The following is a 23,257-nucleotide window of genomic DNA, read 5'->3' as shown; positions in this document are numbered from 1 at the left end:
GCGCCCCTTTACCGGTGACTTCCAGAGCGCCCCTTTACCAGTGACTTCCAGAGCGCCCCTTTACCAGTGACTTCCAGAGCGCCCCTTTACCAGTGACTTCCAGAGCGCCCCTTTACCAGTGACCTCCAGAGCACCCCTTTACCAGTGACTTCCAGAGCGCCCCTTTACCAGTGACCTCCAGAGCGCCCCTTTACCGGTGACTTCCAGAGCGCCCCCTTACCGGTGAATTCCCGAGCGCCCCTTTACCAGTGACCTCCAGAGCGCCCCTTTACCAGTGACCTCCAGAGCGCCCCTTTACCAGTGACCTCCAGAGCGCCCCTTTACCAGTGACCTCCAGAGCGCCCCTTTACCAGTGACCTCCAGAGCGCCCCTTTACCAGTGATCTCCAGAGCGCCCCTTTACCGGTGACCTCCAGAGCGCCCCTTTACCAGTGACCTCCAGAGCGCCCCTTTACCAGTGACCTCCAGAGCGCCCCTTTACCAGTGACCTCCAGAGAGCCCCTTTACCGGTGACTTCCAGAGCGCCCCTTTACCAGTGACTTCCAGAGCGCCCCTTTACCAGTGACTTCCAGAGCGCCCCTTTACCAGTGACCTCCAGAGCGCCCCTTTACCAGTGACTTCCCTTTAAGATAAACTTTAATCCTGGGTGCCGTCCCTGGAGGAGGAGGAAGAGAAAGAGGAAAAGGAAGAGGAGGAGGAAGAAGAGGAGAAGGAAGAGAAGGAGGAGTCGTCTAACTAATGGGTAACAGAGGGGGTAGTGTATGTGGGGGAGGCGGGCAATGTCCCAGCAGCGCCACCACAGGAGAAATGGCAGTGTCTGGCAGGGCGGACCTCCTTAGTCACTCACCGGCCTCTGGGGCAGGAGCGGGGGGCTGCGCGGCATCGGGGACCTTCACATCCGGATCCACTGGAGAATTAAAACAAGACAAATAAAAGCTCTGCACACGTCAGGTGATCAGGACTTTGGGGGCGGGGCATGGTTTCAGGCTCCACCCCCCAGACATAACACACTTGAGGAGATTCTTCAAGCCATCTAAAAAGTAAAATTGTTAGTTTTTGTGAGATTATAATTGGTTACTAAGGGAAACAGAGCTGCTCTGTGATTGGTTGCTAGGAGTTTTTCTGCCCCTTTAAGGATGAGCTGAGGATGTGGTCGGTGACTACCTTGTGTGATGACAGTGAGTACCGCTCCGCCATCTGCATAGTCGCTATCGCCCAGCTTGTTGACGGCGTTGACCGAGAAGTTATACTGCGTGCCGCCCCTCAGCCCGATGATCGTGAAGACTGTGGACTGAGGCGGGAAGACATCGACGTACATGTAACTCTCCGCACCGCTCATCCGATATCTGCAAGACAGAGGTGGAGTCTCATCAGTGACAACTGGGCGGAGTCCCATCACTGACATATATAACAGCAGGGTGGGAGGAGTCTCATCCACGACAGATGGGTGGAGTCTCAGTGCCAGTTATAACATCAGGGTGGGCGGAGTCTTATCAGTGACAGTTATAACAGGAGGGTGGGAGGAGTCTCATCTATGACAGTTGGGTGGAGTCTCATCAGTTGTAGTTGTAACATTAAAGGAGAAGTCCAGTGAAAATTTTTATTAAAGTATTGTATTGCCCCCAAAAGTTATACAAATTACCAATATACACTTATTATAAAGAGCTTTTTTCCCTGCACTTACTACTGCATGTTACTTCCTGGATAACATGGTGATGTCACTTCCTGGATAACATGGTGATGTCACTTCCTGGATAACATGGTGATGTCACTTCCTGGATAACATGGTGATGTCACTTCCTGGATAACACGGTGACGTCACTTCCTGGATAACACGGTGATGTCACTTCCTGGATAACACGGTGATGTCACTTCCTGGATAACATGGTGATGTCACTTCCTGGATAACACGGTGACGTCACTTCCTGGATAACACGGTGACGTCACTTCCTGGATAACACGGTGATGTCATGACTCCCAGAGCTGTGCGGGCTGTGGCTGCTGGAGAGGATGATGGCAGGGGGATGCTCAGTGTCCCTCCAGGCCCTGTGTCCCTCAGTGTCCTCCTGCCATCATCCTCTCCAGCAGCCACAGCCTGCACAGCTCTGGGAGTCGTGACATCACCATGTTATCCAGGAAGTGACATCACCATGTTATCCAGGAAGTGACATCACCATGTCATCCAGGAAGTGACATCACCATGTCATCCAGGAAGTGACAACACCGTGTTATCCAGGAAGTGACATCACCATGTCATCCAGGAAGTGACATCACCATGTTATCCAGGAAGTGACATCACCATGTTATCCAGGAAGTGACAACACCGTGTCATCCAGCAAATGAAGCCTTGATGCAGTAGTAAGTGCAGGGAAAAAAACCCTTAATAAGGCCGAGTTTACACATATCCGGCGGCGTTTTCCTCTGGTGCAGGAGAGAATCACAGGAGAGAAACGATCTCTGGACTGATCCTATTGTTTTCAATGGGACAGTTCAGATGATCCGTTGTACAACTGATGCTGCCCGACCGACGGAGAGACTGCACGTCAGAGCGCTACATGCAACGTTCTGAGGTACGGCCAGCTCAGCTATCCGGCACCACATCCACTAAAGTGAATGGAGCGTTGTAGGCATGCGGTGTACAAACGCATGCATTATGCATCATCTGGCGCTCCATAGAGAAGTCCCTGTCTCTGCCCCCCTCCCATTAACCCTTGTGACCCTGACATGGGGACAGCCCCCCAGCTCCTCTCTACAGTACAGCACTATAGGACAGGGGTAGGGAACCTTGCCTCTCCAGCTATCCAGGCATAATGGGAGTTGTAGTTTTGCAACAGCTGGAGAGGCAAGGTTCCCTACCCCTGCTATAGGGGATATCCCCAAGCCCTGCTGCCCAAGATAGAGGGCTCCGGTGTGCTGCTGCCCCCTATAGAGGTCGCCCCCTGTAATGCCCTATAGGCGAAAACTAATGACAACCGATGAAATAAACCTATATGACACTGATATCTCTGACAGAAACGGATAGAAAACCCGATGACAACAGTTGTGGTCAATATCTACAGAAAAAAACGGAAACGGATGCAACTAATAGATGTAAACTAGGCCGAAGTATTTCCCGTAATAAGTGCATATTGGGGATTTCTATAACTTTTGGGGGGCAATACAACAGTTTAAAAAAAAATTCACTGTACTTTAACAGGAGGAATAACAATATATAGAATAATAGAATAGTGTAATATAGAACAGTGAAGCTGTATCTGCCGCTCAGGGTCTGTGGAAAGCGGAGTATCATCATCTATAGTCAGACAATTCCACGCACCTGACTCTGAATTGCTGCTCCACCCCTCCATCGAAGCCCTCCTTCCATCCCAGGGTCACTGAGTTGTGGGTGACGCTCAGGATCTTCAGATCAGTGGGGGGATCAGGCCGACCTGAGTAAGACAGAAGGTGTAACCCGGTGGCATCACTGAGGCGTCATGGCGGTACGCTGTCACATACAGGTCACATGACAGGATCTCAGCTGACCGGTATGGAGGGTGCCGACACCTGGGGACTATGGACACAACCACCACAATACGACAGATAACTTAGGAGTGTAGTGGGCACTGCTAACAAGTAGAGTGGAGGGTGCTACTGACCAGGACACCGTACACGGCAGCTGCCAAACTGACCAGGACACCGTACACGGCAGCTGCCATACTGACCAGGACACCGTACACAGCAGCTGCCAAACTGACCAGGACACCGTACACGGCAGCTGCCATACTGACCAGGACACCGTACACGGCAGCTGCCAAACTGACCAGGACACCGTACACAGCAGCTGCCATACTGACCAGGACACCGTACACAGCAGCTGCCATACTGACCAGGACACCGTACACAGCAGCTGCCAAACTGACCAGGACACTGTACGCGGCAGCTGCCATACTGACCAGGACAGCATACACAGCAGCTGCCAAACTGACCAGGACACCGTACACGGCAGCTGCCATACTGACCAGGACACCGTACACGGCAGCTGCCATACTGACCAGGACACCGTACACAGCAGCTGCCATACTGACCAGGACACCGTACACAGCAGCTGCCAAACTGACCAGGACACCGTACACGGCAGCTGCCATACTGACCAGGACACCGTACACGGCAGCTCCCATACTGACCAGGACACCGTACACGGCAGCTGCCAAACTGACCAGGACACCGTACACAGCAGCTGCCAAACTGACCAGGACAACGTACACAGCAGCTGCCATACTGACCAGGACACCGTACACAGCAGCTGCCATACTGACCAGGACACCGTACACGGCAGCTGCCATACTGACCAGGACACCGTACACAGCAGCTGCCATACTGACCAGGACACCGTACACGGCAGCTGCCATACTGACCAGGACACCCTACACGGCAGCTGCCATACTGACCAGGACACCGTACACGGCAGCTGCCATACTGACCAGGACACCCTACACGGCAGCTGCCATACTGACCAGGACACCGTACACGGCAGCTGCCATACTGACCAGGACACTGTACACGGCAGCTGCCATTCTGACCAGGACACCGTACACGGCAGCTGCCATACTGACCAGGACACAGTACGCGGCAGCTGCCATACTGACCAGGACACAGTACGGGGCAGCTGCCATACTGACCAGGACAGCATACACAGCAGCTGCCATACTGACCAGGACACTGTACACGGCAGCTGCCATTCTGACCAGGACACCGTACACGGCAGCTGCCATACTGACCAGGACACCGTACACAGCAGCTGCCATACTGACCAGGACACAGTACGGGGCAGCTGCCATACTGACCAGGACAGCATACACAGCAGCTGCCATACTGACCAGGACACCGTACACGACAGCTGCCATTCTGACCAGGACACCGTACACGGCAGCTGCCATACTGACCAGGACACCGTACACAGGAGCTGCCATACTGACCAGGACACCGTACACGGCAGCTGCCATACTGACCAGGACACCGTACACAGCAGCGTGCAGGCTGCCATACTGACCAGGACACCGTACACAGCAGCCTGCGGGCTGCCATACTGACCAGGACACGGTACACAGCAGCCTGCGGGCTATTTTATGAGATTTTGGCGTGCTCAGAGTTTTTCTATACCCTCCATTCTTTGGTCTTCTCTTTCTGACAATATGACAGATGACAGCAATGTCGCCTTACTGGTGCTGACAAGCTGGATAGAGAAGCTGTCCACTCCCAGAGCATTGGTCGCTGTGCAGGTAAAGATGGCGTAATCGTGCACCGCGCTCACATTGGCAATGATCAGCGTGCTCCTGTGGATCCACAACTCGTGAGACGTCTTCACCGAATACCTGAGAAATCTAGAGAAAGAAGAAATCTAGAGAATCTATAGAGGAGAGCACAGCAGCTGCCATACTGACCAGGACACCGTACACGGCAGCTGCCATACTGACCAGGACACCGTGCACGGCAGCTGCCATACTGACCAGGACACCGTACACGGCAGCTGCCATACTGACCAGGACACCGCACACGGCAGCTGCCATACTGACCAGGACACCGTGCACGGCAGCTGCCATACTGACCAGGACACCGCACACGGCAGCTGCCATACTGACCAGGACACCGTACACGGTCGGCATCTGCCATACTGACCAGGACACCGTACGCGGCAGCTGCCATACTGACCAGGACACCGTACACGGCAGCTGCCATACTGACCAGGACACCGTACACAGCAGCTGCCATACTGACCAGGACACCGTACACGGCAGCTGCCATACTGACCAGGACACCGTACGCGGCAGCTGCCATACTGACCAGGACACCGTACACGGCAGCTGCCATACTGACCAGGACACCGTACACGGCAGCTGTCATACTGACCAGGACACCGTACACGGCAGCTGCCATACTGACCAGGACACCGTACACGGCAGCTGCCATACTGACCAGGACACCGTACACGGCAGCTGCCATACTGACCAGGGCACCGTACACGGCAGCTGCCATACTGACCAGGACACCGTACACGGCAGCTGCCATACTGACCAGGACACCGTACACGGCAGCTGCCATACTGACCAGGACACCGTACACGGCAGCTGCCATACTGACCAGGACACCGTACACGGCAGCTGTCATACTGACCAGGACACCGTACACGGCAGCTGCCATACTGACCAGGACACCGTACACGGCAGCTGCCATACTGACCAGGACACCGTACACGGCAGCTGCCATACTGACCAGGACACCGTACACAGCAGCTGCCATACTGACCAGGACACCGTACACGGCAGCTGCCATACTGACCAGGACACCATACACAACAGCAGGACACCGTATACAACAGCAGGACACTGTACACAACAGCAGGACAGTGTACACAGCAGCAGGACACCATACACGGCAGGGTACGCACACCTGTACGGCTGTACTCTCGGCCGGTGCTGACTTATCTAGCTGCTACTCCTGCGGGGAGGCGCTCCTCATCCCATACCCACTTCCCTCCCTGCTGGGGCTCCGTCCTGCTTGGGCCCCCTGGGCTTCTCTTCAGCACTGGCCCTGCGGCAGCATGTGGCCCTAAAACAGGAGCAGCTACTTGCCTTTTCTTAATTTGCCCCTTGCAGTACTATCTCTTTAGGGTCTCCCACCCTAAACCCTGCACTACACAACCTGGCAGTATGGCAATCAGGGACTGCAGATCCAGGTCTAGTCCCAACACTGGTCACCGTATATGTAACTCCCATATAAAGGGCCTCCAGGTGAGGGCCCAGCCCCATCACCACTCTAATTACTGTAACCTAAACCTCGATAATGGTCTACAGAGCGGGAAGATTGACGGACAGGACAGTGACGGCCCAGTTATCCATCACAGACAGGACGGTGACGGCCCAGCTATCCATCACGGACAGGACGGTGACGGCCCAGCTATCCATCACAGACGGGACAGTGACGCCCCAGTTATTCATCACAGACGGGACAGTGACGCCCCAGTTATCCATCACAGACAGGACGGTGACGGCCCAGCTATCCATCACAGACAGGACGGTAAAACGGTAAGACAGAAACGCGTTGCCTATCACCATGACAGGTCTAGATACCTGGGGTTAGCCAAGTTCAGAGTGATGCCATTCTTCGCCCAGCTGAAGGCCACGTTTGGGATCCCCTCAGCTTTACATTCGAGACCCGTTGAGGATTTCCCGTCTCCAGGAACGGCCACTTTGCCGAGGTGAACGCCTTTCTCTATCTCTGGCTTAACTGCAAGAAACAAGGATTGGACAACAATGTGGGGGACAAGGAGCGGGGAAGGGGGGAAGGAAGGAAGGGGCCAGCTCCAGTGGGTGGGCAGGGGGGGCTGGTCTATGGAGATTAGTATGGTCAGTGGTCCGGAGGGATCAGGTCTATGGAGATTAGTATGGTAAGTGGTCTGGAGGGATCTGGTCTTTGGAGATTAGTATGGTCAGTGATCCAGAGTGATCTTGTCTATAGAGATTAGTATGTTCAGTGGTCCGGAGGGATCTGGCATATGGAGATTAGTATGGTCAGTGGCCTCCAAGGGATCTGGTCTGTGGAGATTAGTATGGTCATTGGCCTCCGAGGGATCTGGTCTATGGAGATTAGTATGGTCAGTGGTCCGGAGGGATCTGGCATATGGAGATTAGTATGGTCAGTGGCCTCCGAGGGATCTGGTCTATGGAGATTAGTATGGTCAGTGGTCCGGAGGGATCTGGTCTATGGAGATTAGTATAATCAGTGGCCTCCAAGGGATCTGGTCTATGGAGATTAGTATGGTCAGTGACCCAGAGGGATCTGGTCTATGGAGATTAGTATGGTTAGTGGTCTGGAGGGATCTGGTCTATGGAGATTAATATGGTCAGTGGTCCAAAGGGATCTGGTCTATGGAGATTAGTATGGTCAGTGGTCCGGAGGGATCTGGCATATGGAGATTAGTATGGTCAGTGGCCTCCGAGGGATCTGGTCTATGGAGATTAGTATAATCAGTGGCCTCCAAGGGATCTGGTCTATGGAGATTAGTATGGTCAGTGGCCCAGAGGGATCTGGTCTATGGAGATTAGTATGGTTAGTGGTCTGGAGGGATCTGGTCTATGGAGATTAATATGGTCAGTGGCATCCAAGGGATCTGGTCTATGGAGATTAGGATGGTCAGTTGTCCTGAGGGATCTGGTCTATGGAGATTAGTATGGTCAGTGATCTCCAAGGGATCTGGTCAATGGAGATTAAGATGGTCAGTAGCCTCTGAGGGATCTGGTCTATGGAGGTTAGTATGGTCAGTGGTCCGGAGGGATTTGATCTATGGAGGTTAGTATGGTCAGTGGCCTCCGAGGGATCTGGTCTATGGAGTTTAGGATGGTCAGTGGCGTCCGAGGGATCTGGTCTATGGAGGTTAGGATGGTCAGTGGCGTCCGAGGGATCTGGTCTATGAAGGTTAAGATGGTCAGTGGCCCTAGGAGATCTTACTTACAGCGCACAACAAGGCGGGCATCAGCCTTGACGGGAGGGGGGATTCCATTATCCACCATGCATTCATAGCGCCCGGCATCAGACCTCTTGGCGTCGCTGATAATGAGTCGTCCGGTGACACCATTGACTTGCCTTTCAAGACCAGACAAGTCTCTTTCCTCGTCTCCCTGTTAGTAAAAAGGACACAAAGAGTCTGTGTTCAGGTCTGATGACTCTTGTCTACAGGCCAAAAGCCTGAGGTGAATACACCTCTGACGCTGTTGTCATAGAGACAGTGATTCAAATCCCCATTTCCACCAGTGTTCACATGTAGCTGCCTTGATTCTAGGATGTAGATGTGGATGGTGATCATGTGCACCCCACACCGGATGGACACCACAAGGCCCAGCCATACGGCTGACCTCGCTCCCAGCTAATGTCCGGGCAGGTTGCTGCACACAGTGGGAGTTGTCGTTTTGCAGCAGCCACAGGTTGGGGTCTAAAGAAATAAGATGAAGGCTCTAGAGGGCGCCATACCAGCCATCTCCACTGGAACATGGCGTCACGAACAGGATTGGCATCGGCAATGCACACAAGCTCTGCTCTCCCCCCCAAATCCACTTCTGTGGGGTCAACGAGGCTGCGAATGGACGGAGAATCTGTGGGGGAAGAAGAAAACCTCATCAACACACAAGTAATTATAATGCTGATAAAGAAGCAAATCCAGGGAACAAGGGTGTTATGTACGGTCAGTGGCAACGGGTGGAATAGACATAAAGACACGGACAGTGAGCCCTGCGCTGTTCTCGCCCATTGTCCCTGCCTACCTGCCACTGAAAGCCCTAGGCGGCTATGGACAACCACGAGGACGGTTCCTGCTCTGGTATAGGTGGTACTGTGCTGACCCCCTGGGATGTTATGTCAGAGGAGCGGCCGGTTACTTGCTAGATGTTGAGGTGTGACGCCAGTTCTATGGTGGTTGGCCGAGATACAGTCGGGCACAGTGATGTTATGTTGTGACGCCAGTGGCGGTTGGGCACACAGGTATGGTGGCACACCTGCTTTTAGTTTAGAGTGCCAGTTAAACTTTGTTCCCCTGTGGACAGTGTCCTGCCGGGCTGCTACGGGGTCCCCTGGGATGATATCATGGTTGGCCCACAGAAGGGGAAGTGTCCTAAGGTTGTAGTGTACACTGTGTCGGAGCGGGGCGAAGAATCATAAGTAATCTTGTTTTTACTTGGAAAGTACTTGTGTGCAGCAGATAATACAACCTTCACTTGACAGATTATGTTTCTCTTGAGAAAGCACTTGACAATACAACAACCAGATCTGTGATCGGGATACAGTGAGGACAGTCGTGCTGACTGATTAGCGTGCAGAAAAATACAAAAAATCAGAGTAGCAGAGAGGAGGATGTCGTGAGAGTCCCAACCCAAGTAGTATTGTGCTCTGCCGGGATGTTGGAGGATGAGGTAGAAGAATACTTAGAAGAAGAAGAGAATACTTGTGTCCGTGTATTGACCTTTGGGTCTTTGCACCACCTAATGCCCACCAGTGTTGGGGGACCGGTCTTATGAGGGCGACACAAGGCCCCAGACCCTGTTAAATGGGATGAGCGGAATGCTGAGGGTTCCCTGCTGTCACCTGCGCTGTGAGATAGAGTTCCTAGGCTCTTAGCAACTTTGCTCTATCCAGATCAGTTCCTAGCTCACTGCGGTCTCTGGATACTGTCCTGCTCTGTGACTCTCCTAGTCCACAGCGTGGGTTGAGGTTGTCTCTGACTTGTCCTCTCCTGTAGGGGTTTAACATTGCATAGTGTTGTGTAAAATAGAGAAGAAACTACTAGCCGTGTCCTGTCTTACGTCCTACCCATATGGTGACCTGACTAAGACTGAACTCCTGAGAGTACTGGGACCTGGCAGAGGGCCAGGGTCCAGAGCTGTCTAGCTTGCGTCCTTCCTCTACAATGTCCAACACGAAAGTCTCATGCACCTCCTCTACCCATGTGACTTCCTTCCCCAGCGTATCTAAGATACGCTGTGAGTGGGTGAAGAGTGCAACAGAAGAAATAAAGAGAGAGATGATAGGAGAGAATAAGAAAAGATTCCTATAGGTTCACAGATACATGTGACATACAAACAAACAATAACCCTTTACACACTTCAGCCGTGCAGCATCTGAGTACATACATCTATAACAGCGACATCTAGTGGTGAAACTTTATTACTACTTACTACCACTTGTGTACAATAAGTACAGGCTTTTACGAAAGGTGTAACCAATAGCAACACCTGTGGTGGGACACCACAGTACACAAAACATGGACAGACAAACAAACACAATAGTTCAGTGTGGACAAATCGGGTCAGCAACAGCGGGCAGCGGAAGTACAAAATCAGAACCTAAAGTCAGGCAGTAAGATGGAGGCTGCAAACGGAGAGTCAGGCGGTAAGATGGAGGCTGCAAACAGGGGGAGTCAGGCGGTAAGATGGAGGCTGCAAACAGGGGGAGTCAGGGAGCCAAAGCCAAAAGATCAGAATCAGATATATAAACAGCTACAGTACAAGCGGGCAGAGACTAGCTCAATAACCAGCAAGGTGTCGTGGTCCGGGCCGTGTGCTCGGCACCTGGCTCTGCTGGAACATGTGGTCGGACGTCTGGAGATGCCGGCGGTGTCTATAGTAACTGCTGGGCCGGTTGCTGGGGGTCGCTGACGGTGTCCCTAGCAGCCAGAATTCTGGGCACGCCGGCCTCCCTGGCATGAGGTGTTTGTTATATGTAAGGATTGTCTGACAGCGGACGCACCAGTCAGCTCCTGGGCCGCACCTGGAGCCTCAGCAGCAATCACTTCTGGGACCCCGGGCTCCATACTGTAAGTATCTTCCCCTCAGTCCTGGCCTGTGATAGTGCAGAGGTTACTAATGTATCTGGACCTCACATGTCCCTCATCCCTCTGACTACCCCCTTGGACACGATTTTGTAATTTGCTGCTCAGTTGGTTTGTTGTGTATTGTCTCATTGTGTTCTGGGTTGCACTTTGATGAGATCATGGACGGCCGTCCAGTTGTCCATAGCATCTGAGGTAAGTAGGCAGGGACAGCGGGGCGGATGCCAGTGCAGGACTGACCTGTCCCTATCCTAACACAAGGAGTATACAGGCTGGGGTGGTATATAGGAGGCCAGAATACAATGGGACCCCCCCCCCCGGCGATCTCCAACCACCGGCATCTGAACACAAAGCACCGACTGGCCGGAAGACCCGTGCGTCACAGAGAGAACCAACACAACCATGAAGTGGCCAGACAGAACTCCGCAGGTGAAGTCGGGGGGGTCCATGAAAACCAGTGATCAGACAGAATAAACCAGTGATCAGACAGAATAAACCAGTGATCAGAGAGAATAAACCAGTGATCGGACAGAATAAACCAGTGATCGGACAGAATAAACCAGTGATCGGACAGAATAAACCAGTGATCGGAGAGAATGAACCAGTGATCAGAGAGAATAAACCAGTGATCAGAGAGAATAAACCAGTGATCGGACAGAATAAACCAGTGATCGGACAGAATAAACCAGTGATCAGAGAGAATAAACCAGTGATCGGACAGAATAAACCAGTGATCAGACAGAATAAACCAGTGATCAGAGAGAATGAACCAGTGACCGGACAGAATAAACCAGTGATCAGACAGAATAAACCAGTGATCGGAGAGAGTAAACCAGTGATCAGACAGAATAAACCAGTGATCGGAGAGAATAAACCAGTGATCAGACAGAATAAACCAGTGATCAGACAGAATAAACCAGTGATCAGAGAGAATAAACCAGTGATCGGACAGAATAAACCAGTGATCGGACAAAATAAACCAGTGATCGGAGAGAATAAACCAGTGATCGGAGAGAATAAACCAGTGATCGGACAGAATAAACCAGTGATCGGACAGAATAAACCAGTGATCAGAGAGAATAAACCAGTGATCAGAGAGAATAAACCAGTGATCGGACAGAATAAACCAGTGATCGGACAGAATAAACCAGTGATCGGACAGAATAAACCAGTGATCGGAGAGAATAAACCAGTGATCGGAGAGAATAAACCAGTGATCAGAGAGAATAAACCAGTGATCAGAGAGAATAAACCAGTGATCGGACAGAATAAACCAGTGATCGGAGAGAATAAACCAGTGATCGGAGAGAATAAACCAGTGATCAGAGAGAATAAACCAGTGATCAGAGAGAATAAACCAGTGATCAGAGAGAATAAACCAGTGATAAGAGAGAATAAACCAGTGATCAGAGAGAATAAACCAGTGATCGGAGAGAGTAAACCAGTGATCAGACAGAATAAACCAGTGATCGGAGAGAATAAACCAGTGATCAGACAGAATAAACCAGTGATCAGACAGAGTAAACCAGTGATCAGAGAGAATAAACCAGTGATCGGACAGAATAAACCAGTGATCGGACAAAATAAACCAGTGATCGGACAGAATAAACCAGTGATCAGAGAGAATAAACCAGTGATCGGACAGAATAAACCAGTGATCGGACAGAATAAACCAGTGATCGGACAAAATAAACCAGTGATCGGAGAGAATAAACCAGTGATCGGAGAGAATAAACCAGTGATCGGACAGAATAAACCAGTGATCGGACAGAATAAACCAGTGATCAGAGAGAATAAACCAGTGATCGGACAGAATAAACCAGTGATCGGAGAGAATAAACCAGTGATCGGAGAGAATAAACCAGTGATCGGAGAGAATAAACCAGTGATCGGAGAGAATAAACCAGTGATCGGAGAGAATAAACCAGTGATCGGAGAGAATAAACCAGTGATCGGAGAGAATAAACCAGTGATCGGAGAGAATAAACCAGTGATCGGAGAGAATAAACCAGTGATCGGAGAGAATAAGCCAGTGATCAGAGAGAATAAACCAGTGATCAGAGAGAATAAACCAGTGATCAGAGAGAATAAACCAGTGATCGGACAGAATAAACCAGTGATCGGACAGAATAAACCAGTGATCGGACAGAATAAACCAGTGATCGGACAGAATAAACCAGTGATCGGACAGAATAAACCAGTGATCGGACAGAATAAACCAGTGATCGGAGAGAATAAACCAGTGATCGGAGAGAATAAACCAGTGATCGGAGAGAATAAACCAGTGATCAGAGAGAATAAACCAGTGATCAGAGAGAATAAACCAGTGATCAGAGAGAATAAACCAGTGATCAGAGAGAATAAACCAGTGATCGGAGAGAATAAACCAGTGATAAGAGAGAATAAACCAGTGATAAGAGAGAATAAACCAGTGATCAGAGAGAATAAACCCGTGATCAGAGAGAGTAAACCAGTGATCAGAGAGAATAAACCAGTGATCGGAGAGAATAAACCAGTGATAAGAGAGAATAAACCAGTGATCAGAGAGAATAAACCAGTGATCAGAGAGAGTAAACCAGTGATCAGACAGAATAAACCAGTGATCAGAGAGAATAAACCAGTGATCAGAGAGAATAAACCAGTGATCAGAGAGAATAAACCAGTGATCAGAGAGAATAAACCAGTGATCGGAGAGAATAAACCAGTGATCAGAGAGAATAAACCAGTGATCGGACAGAATAAATCAGTGATCAGAGAGAATAAACCAGTGATCAGAGAGTAAACCAGTGATCAGACAGAATAAACCAGTGATCGGAGAGTAAACCAGTGATCAGAGAGAATAAACCAGTGATCGGAGAGAATAAACCAGTGATCGGACAGAATAAACCAGTGATCGGACAGAATAAACCAGTGATCAGAGAGAATAAACCAGTGATCAGAGAGAATAAACCAGTGATCGGACAGAATAAACCAGTGATCAGAGAGAATAAACCAGTGATCAGAGAGAATAAACCAGTGATCAGAGAGAATAAACCAGTGATCAGAGAGAATAAACCAGTGATCAGAGAGAATAAACCAGTGATCGGACAGAATAAACCAGTGATCAGAGAGAATAAACCAGTGATCAGAGAGAATAAACCAGTGATCGGACAGAATAAACCAGTGATCGGACAGAATAAACCAGTGATCAGAGAGAATAAACCAGTGATCAGAGAGTAAACCAGTGATCAGACAGAATAAACCAGTGATCGGAGAGTAAACCAGTGATCAGAGAGAATAAACCAGTGATCGGAGAGAATAAACCAGTGATCGGACAGAATAAACCAGTGATCGGACAGAATAAACCAGTGATCAGAGAGAATAAACCAGTGATCGGACAGAATAAACCAGTGATCAGAGAGAATAAACCAGTGATCAGAGAGAATAAACCAGTGATCAGAGAGAATAAACCAGTGATCGGACAGAATAAACCAGTGATCAGAGAGAATAAACCAGTGATCAGACAGAATAAACCAGTGATCGGACAGAATAAACCAGTGATCAGACAGAATAAACCAGTGATCAGACAGAATAAACCAGTGATCGGACAGAATAAACCAGTGATCAGAGAGAATAAACCAGTGATCAGAGAGAATAAACCAGTGATCGGACAGAATAAACCAGTGATCAGAGAGAATAAACCAGTGATCGGACAGAATAAACCAGTGATCAGAGAGAATAAACCAGTGATCAGAGAGAATAAACCAGTGATCAGACAGAATAAACCAGTGATCAGACAGATCAAAATTGTTTTTCAGCATGTCGGAAAAAAAATCATTGGTCTTTGAAAGATAATTCACTAATCGTTTCATAAAATTAGAAATCTTTCAGTCGTTCGTAAAAAGGTTTAAAAAAAGTAGGTGTGTCGTATGGTCATGATCACCCAGGCGAACGTTTTAAGCGACCATGTAACGACCGCAAAATAATCGTTACACTACATACATCGTTCATGTTCCCACGTGTTATGTGTTATCGTTCTCTTACAAAAAAAATCGATAGCGAGCGATCGTTGGAGCGTGTTTATGAACGATAATCATTCCGTGGAATTGGGCCTTTAGTCGGCAGCAGAGAGCAGAGAACACAGGATTACACAACACAGAGGTGGGTGACAGCAGTATTCAGAGGTCAGAAAGGACAGTGCTGACTGTCAGAGGAGATAGCTAAGTGATTAACTGTAGATTAACTCTTTGTTGTCCTGTTTTGGTGCCTCATCTCTCTTGACCCCTCCCCTCTCCATAGGCAAGCCATGAAGACAGGGGGGAGAGCTTCAAACAGTTTTTTCATGATAAAAATGCATTTCTTGGCTAATAACCCCAATTACAAAGTTTCTTAATACCTCCTGTACTATTGATTTTTGAAAAAAATAAACGACAGTGACCCTTTAAGGCTAGCAGGTGCCACGGTGGACTTCCGAAAGTGGGCGCACAGACGCCACACCCTCACCAGTAGCTCCAGCAGGTCGGGGTAGGCCTTTAAAAAGCGCTGTACCACCAAATTAGGCAATGAACGTGTTGGAGTCCTCCAAGCTCCAGAGCTGCCACCAAGTTACGGCCATTAACAGACACGACCATGCCTGGTCCCAGCTGCGGCGGCGACAGCCAAATCAGTAGGAGCAAGATAAGAGCTATTATCACACACTCACAGTATACAGCCGTATACCAGATATCGAATTGATATTGAAAATAATCGAATTAAAGGGCTAGTCAACACCTTCACTGGATGCATGGCCGAGGTGGTATACACACTGCCTGTCTCACAACAGCTTATACAGTGTATACACACTGCTTGTCTCACAACAGCTTATACAGTGTATACACACTGCCTGTCTCACAACAGCTTATACAGTGTATACACACTGCCTGTCTCACAACAGCTTATACAGTGTATACACACTGCCTGTCTCACAACAGCTTATACAGTGTATACACACTGCCTGTCTCACAACAGCTTATACAGTGTATACACTGCCTGTCTCACAACAGCTTATACAGTGTATACACACTGCCTGTCTCACAACAGCTTATACAGTGTATACACACTGCCTGTCTCACAACAGCTTATACAGTGTATACACTGCCTGTCTCACAACAGCTTATACAGTATACACACTGCCTGTCTCACAACAGCTTATACAGTGTATACACACTGCTTGTCTCACAACAGCTTATACAGTATACACACTGCCTGTCTCACAACAGCTTATACAGTATACACACTGCCTGTCTCACAACAGCTTATACAGTGTATACACACTGCCTGTCTCACAACAGCTTATACAGTGTATACACACTGCCTGTCTCACAACAGCTTATACAGTATACACACTGCCTGTCTCACAACAGCTTATACAGTGTATACACACTGCCTGTCTCACAACAGCTTATACAGTATACACACTGCCTGTCTCACAACAGCTTATACAGTATACACACTGCCTGTCTCACAACAGCTTATACAGTATACACACTGCCTGTCTCACAACAGCTTATACAGTGTATACACAATGCCTGTCTCACAACAGCTTATACAGTATACACACTGCCTGTCTCACAACAGCTTATACAGTGTATACACACTGCCTGTCTCACAACAGCTTATACAGTGTATACACACTGCCTGTCTCACAACAGCTTATACAGTGTATACACACTGCCTGTCTCACAACAGCTTATACAGCGTATACACACTGCCTGTCTCACAACAGCTTATATAGTGTATACACACTGCCTGTCTCACAACAGCTTATACAGTATACACACTGCCTGTCTCACAACAGCTTATACAGTGTATATACACACTGCCTGTCTCACAACAGCTTATACAGTGTATATACACACTGCCTGTCTCACAACAGCTTATACAGTGTATACACACTGCCTGTCTCACAACAACTTATACAGTATACACACTGCCTGTCTCACAACTGCTTGTACAATGTATACACACTGCCTGTCTCACAACAGCTTATACAGTATACACACTGCCTGTCTCACAACAGCTTATATAGTGTATACACACTGCCTGTCTCACAACAGCTTATACAGTGTATACACACTGCCTGTCTCACAACAGCTTATACAGTGTATACACACTGCCTGTGTCACAACAGCTTATACAGTATACACACTGCCTGTCTCACAACAGCTTATACAGTGTATACACAATGCCTGTCTCACAACAGCTTATACAGTGTATACACACTGCCTGTCTCACAACAGCTTATACAGTGTATACACACTGCCTGTCTCACAACAGCTTATACAGTATACACACTGCCTGTCTCACAACAGCTTATACAGTATACACACTGCCTGTCTCATAACAGCTTATACAGTGTATATACATACTGCCTGTCTCACAACAGCTTATACAGTGTATACACACTGCCTGTCTCACAACAGCTTATACAGTATACACACTGCCTGTCTCACAACAGCTTATACAGTGTATACACACTGCCTGTCTCACAACTGCTTATACAGTATATACACACTGCCTGTGTCACAACATCTTATACAGTGTATACACACTGCCTGTTTCACAACAGCTTATACGGTGTATACACACTGCCTGTCTCACAACAGCTTATACAGTGTATACACACTGCCTGTCTCACAACAGCTTATACAGTGTATACACACTGCCTGTCTCACAACAGCTTATACAGTGTATACACACTGCCTGTCTCACAACAGCTTATACAGTGTATACACACTGCCTGTCTCACAACAGCTTATACAGTGTATACACACTGCCTGTCTCACAACAGCTTATACAGTGTATACACACTGCCTGTCTCACAACTGCTTATACAGTGTATACACACTGCCTGTCTCACAACTGCTTATGCAGTGTATATACACACTGCCTGTCTCACAACAGCTTATACAGTGTATACACACTGCCTGTCTCACAACAGCTTATACAGTGTATACACACTGCCTGTCTCACAACAGCTTATACAGTGTATACACATTGCCTGTCTCACAACAGCTTATACAGTGTATACACATTGCCTGGCTCACAGCAGCTTGTAAATGTCTCTTTTTATACCTTTAGCCCTAACAAAGGCTTTTGAGGGTCCCTTCCTACCTAACTTCACCTAAAACCTTCCACTCCCTGCTTTACAGTCTGTCCCTCTCTAGTTCCAACCAGCAAGTGACACAAATCTGAAATCACTATTCTTTCATTCAGGAAGTCACATGGTTTAGCCAGCCAATCACAGTTACAGGTTTGTTTTTTTTAAGTCCTGCCTACTCCTAGTGTCTGTCCCTCCCCCTGCATGTTTATTGGCTGGAAAAAGCGCCAGGGGATGTGGGAGGGCGAATCGAATTACTGACAGGTGACTATGACTAGTAATGGTGTATGGCAGCACTATTACTGACAGGTGGCTATGACTAGTAATGGTGTATGGCAGCACTATTACTGACTATGATTACTAATGGTGTATGGCAGCACTATTACTGACTATGACTAGTAATGATGTATGGCAGCACTATTACTGACTATGATTACTAATGGTGTATGGCAGCACTATTACTGACTATGACTAGTAATGATGTATGGCAGCACTATTACTGACTATGATTACTAATGGTGTATGGCAGCACTATTACTGACTATGACTAGTAATGATGTATGGCAGCACTATTACTGACTATGATTACTAATGGTGTATGGCAGCACTATTACTGACTATGATTAATAATGGTGTATGGCAGCACTATTACTGACTATGATTACTAATGGTGTATGGCAGCACTATTACTGACTATGATTACTAATGATGTATGGCAGCACTATTACTGACTATGATTACTAATGATGTATGGCAGCACTATTACTGACTATGATTACTAATGATGTATGGCAGCACTATTACTGACTACTGATGACGGGCTGTGCTACCTGTTCTTATAGGGCTGACTGGATTCACAGTAACGTCATTACAGAGCAATGCTCTCTGGGTAATTATCTGTCAGGTTGTCCATTGGCTGATAGAACAATTACATGGGATGTTACTACGGCACGGTGCACACCGCGTTGTCTCTTACAGTGAACATCCAGCTGCACCGTGGTGCTGTTCTTCCCCTCCTTGTTCTCACAGGATACGCTGTATACTCCAGAGTCGGCTCGGCTGACATTCCAGATCTCCAGGGAGCCGGCTCCTTTCAGGTGATGTCTGTGAGCGCCATCTGCAGAAATAACATAGGGCCAGATCAGGGTCCCTCAGCATTGTACCTCGCCACAGCCACGGTCAGATGCATATAGCACTATTATCAGGTGTAATACCACATTGCAGCCTCCAGATGTCACCCTTGCACCTCCCTTTGTAGACACCAAGCCGGTATGTCTGGCCGCAGCCGAGAATGTGACGCCTCGGGGCTACAAAGCAAATGTTTTATTAAGGGAGTGCGGTATCCTGAATAATGCATCACGCCGTCACCCAACACATGTACATATGCAACATATGTACCCGACACGCAACATATGTACCCGACATCGCAACATATGTGCCCGACTTCGCAACATAGGTGCCCGACTTCGCAACATAGGTGCCCGACACCGCAACATATGTACCCGACACCGCAACATATGTACCCGACATCGCAACATATGTACCCGACATCGCAACATAGGTGCCCGACATCGCAACATAGGTGCCCGACACCGCAACATATGTACCCGACACCGCAACATATGTACCCGACATCGCAACATATGTACCCGACACCGCAACATATGTACCAGACACCGCAACATATCTACCCGACATCGCAACATACGTACCCGACATTGCAACCAGTAGTGGATTATAATAGGTCCGTTTTGGGCGGTAACCTGGGGCCCTGAGCTCCTGAGGGGCCCATGGCCCCCAAACAGACATACTTTCAGTGGTGTATTATCTCCAGGTTACATTTCTGCCATGATTTGCAAAAAAACTGCAGCTTTTTACCACAATTTTGCACAAATCAGGGCAAAACTGCAGCCAGGAGACAATGCAGTAACATTAGAGAATATAATGAAGGCCTTATTATGTGACAATGATGTCCCCACAGGTCCTTTACAGGCTGCATTATGGAGGAAAAAGACTAAAGCTAGTGCCGCCATAGTTACAGTGGGTTGGGGGGGCCCAAGCTTAGTGAACAGCCCAGGGCCCATGGTAAAGTTAATCCACCCCTGATCGCAACATACCTACCCGACACCGCAATATATGTACCCGACATCGCAACATAGCTAGCCAACACTGCAGCATATGTACCCGACACCGCAACATAGGTACCCGACAACACAACATAGGTACCCGACAACGCAACATAGGTACCCGACACCGCAACATAGGTACCAGACAACACAACATAGGTACCCGACAACGCAACATAGGTACCCGACACCGCAACATAGGTACCCGACAACACAACATAGGTACCCGACAACGCAACATAGGTACCCGACACCGCAACATAGGTACCCGACACCGCAACATAGCTACCCGACACCGCAACATAGGTACCCGACACCTCATCAAACCTACCCGACACCGCAACATATGTACCCAACATCGCAACATACCTACCCGACATCGCAACATATGTACCCGACATCACAACATAGGTACCCAACACCGCAACATACGTGCCCGACACCGCAACATAGGTACCCGACACCTGATCATATGTACTCGACACCTCATCAAACCTAACCGACACCGCAACATATGTACCCAACACCGCAACATAGGCACCCCGACATCGCAACATACGTTCCCGACACCTTCCGACATCGCATCATATTTACCCAACACTGCAACATACGTACCCGACACCCCAACATACGGGGATCGGGCTTCTACATAGTAACCAAGGGGTTCAGGGATTAGGGCTTCTCCTTGGGGGTTCCTCCTCTGCCCGCCTCCTAAACCTCCTTCTAACAATGTCGCTCCTCGTGATAGGGTCCTAAAGCGTCTAGTTTAACCCCTTCCTGACATCAGATGAAGATGTCCGCCATAGTGGCCACTATGGCAGAGACCAGATCCATAGAGTGCATCTCTTCCCATTGATAAGATGTAATACTCCATCTCCCCTGTGGAGGTGCTGTGGGCAGATCACTTGTCCTCTAACTCCAGGTTGGGGTACCAGGACATCCCTTCTCCCTTTAGACCCCCTCACCTCGGTTCAGTATTTGCCCTCGTAGACTCCAGGTGTAGTTGACCTGGGCAGGGTTGGCCCGGACGTATAATGGGATGAGGGCCGCACCGTGCTCCACCGCCTGGACAACCTTTGGCTGTTCATCCGTGAATTCTGGAGGAACTAAAACACAAGTCTATGTTTACAGCATTCTCCACCTATGGGGACTCACCTATTAGATGTAGCTGGCCAATGTGGCTGGTGACCATACCACACATGTGACAACACCATCATCATGTGACCTCACAGTCATCATATCATCATGTGACCTCACCATCATCATATCATGTGACCTCACCATCATCATATCATCATGTGACCTCACCACAAATGGAGACACTCAACATGTGACCTCACCATTGTCATGTAACCACACCATCATCATCTGACCTCACCGTAATCATGTGACCAAACCATCATCATCTAAACCTCACCATCGTTATGTGACCACATCATCATCATCATGTGATCCCCATTGTACTAAGTGTGTAGTTATCTGAGAACATACAATATTTGCTCTGACCATTGCTTGCTCTTTACAGACCATACTAAGGAGATCTCGCCATCTCCTGTGGTTGGTGAGACATCTCCTCGTTCTTGGATATCCACATACCGTTGCGTTCTTGATCGCTTACTTCATGCGTAGACTAACAGCTAACGTTGCTGATCTCTACCCTGTGCAGAACCCTGATCCCAGTCACTGATCTCATTAGAAGTGTAGACCAGACCGGTAGTACTCACAGAGAACGCTCAGCTTGTAGAAGGTATTGACTGTCTCACTCAAGGCTTTGCTGTAGGCTTCGCATGAGACACGTTTTGCGTTGTCTGCTGAGGAGACTGTTAGTGTGATGCTGCTGGAGGTCGACTTTCCGCCATGTTCTGCATTCCTCATCCCCAGGTCTCTTCCATTTAAACTGATGAAGAAAGATGTCATCTTATTAGCTCCTTAGTTGGGTGGACGATTGGCTGCTTGCTTAGTTGGTTGGTTAGTTTGTTGGGTTGGTTAGGGGATCAGTTAGGAGTTTGATTAGTTGATTGGTTGTTTGGGGTTGGTTGCTTGGGTAATTGACAGTGTTGATGGTTGTCACTTGGTTTGATGATTGGCTGGTTGTTGGATGGCAGGTTGAGTGGTGGGTTGGTTAGGTGGTTAGTTAGTGTGTTGGATAGTTAGCGGCTGTGTTGGCTGGCAAGTCAGGTTTTTGCCTGGTTGGATGGTCAGATGGTTAGCTGGCTGAGTGTTATGTTGAAAGAGCGGCTGGTTGGTTGGTTAATTGGTTGATTTGTTGAGTGACTGGCTGGTCAGTTAGTTGTTGGATGGCAGGTTGGTTGTATGACTGGTTGGATGACTTATTGGGGGATCAGTCAGGTGCTTGGTTCGGTGGGAGGATGGTTGGTTTGGGGGTAGGCTGATTAGGTAGTTGGTAGGTTAGTTGGGTGGTTTGCTAAGTCGTATATAACACAAAGCTTATACTCCTCACATGACTCCATCCTTGATCCAGGATATTGTTGATTCTGGGTTACTGCTGCCAGTTCTGCACTCCAGGGTGATGGTGCTTCCACGCTTATAATCTTTGGGTGGGTTTAGGATTTTGACATCAATTGGAGGAACTAAATAAGAAGAAAAATCCTGAGACCTGAGAACCAACAAAGTAAAAGAAAAACAAAACCAACCAAGTATT

General features: G+C 48.7%; 1 protein-coding gene across 1 annotated transcript in view; it reads right to left on the bottom strand.

The window, feature by feature from the left end:
- The window catches only part of NPHS1 (NPHS1 adhesion molecule, nephrin), an 83,367-nt gene that overhangs the window by 20,471 nt on the left and 39,639 nt on the right, over positions 1 to 23,257 (bottom strand). The window contains exons 14-24 of the mRNA XM_069946821.1: positions 23,057 to 23,186; positions 22,320 to 22,492; positions 21,561 to 21,701; positions 19,446 to 19,586; positions 9,003 to 9,124; positions 8,488 to 8,653; positions 7,106 to 7,262; positions 5,199 to 5,350; positions 3,316 to 3,427; positions 1,164 to 1,345; positions 847 to 906 (exon numbers count right to left, since the gene is read on the bottom strand). Of these exons, the coding sequence (XP_069802922.1) occupies positions 847 to 906; positions 1,164 to 1,345; positions 3,316 to 3,427; positions 5,199 to 5,350; positions 7,106 to 7,262; positions 8,488 to 8,653; positions 9,003 to 9,124; positions 19,446 to 19,586; positions 21,561 to 21,701; positions 22,320 to 22,492; positions 23,057 to 23,186 (1,536 nt within the window). The remainder of the gene's footprint in view (positions 1 to 846; positions 907 to 1,163; positions 1,346 to 3,315; positions 3,428 to 5,198; positions 5,351 to 7,105; positions 7,263 to 8,487; positions 8,654 to 9,002; positions 9,125 to 19,445; positions 19,587 to 21,560; positions 21,702 to 22,319; positions 22,493 to 23,056; positions 23,187 to 23,257) is intronic.

Source organism: Dendropsophus ebraccatus, chromosome 12 (assembly GCF_027789765.1).
Source record: "Dendropsophus ebraccatus isolate aDenEbr1 chromosome 12, aDenEbr1.pat, whole genome shotgun sequence".
In the NCBI taxonomy this organism is placed as follows: domain Eukaryota; kingdom Metazoa; phylum Chordata; class Amphibia; order Anura; family Hylidae; genus Dendropsophus; species Dendropsophus ebraccatus.
The sequence above is the reverse complement of the archived record's forward strand: the minus strand, read 5'-3'. Positions and strand labels throughout refer to the sequence as shown.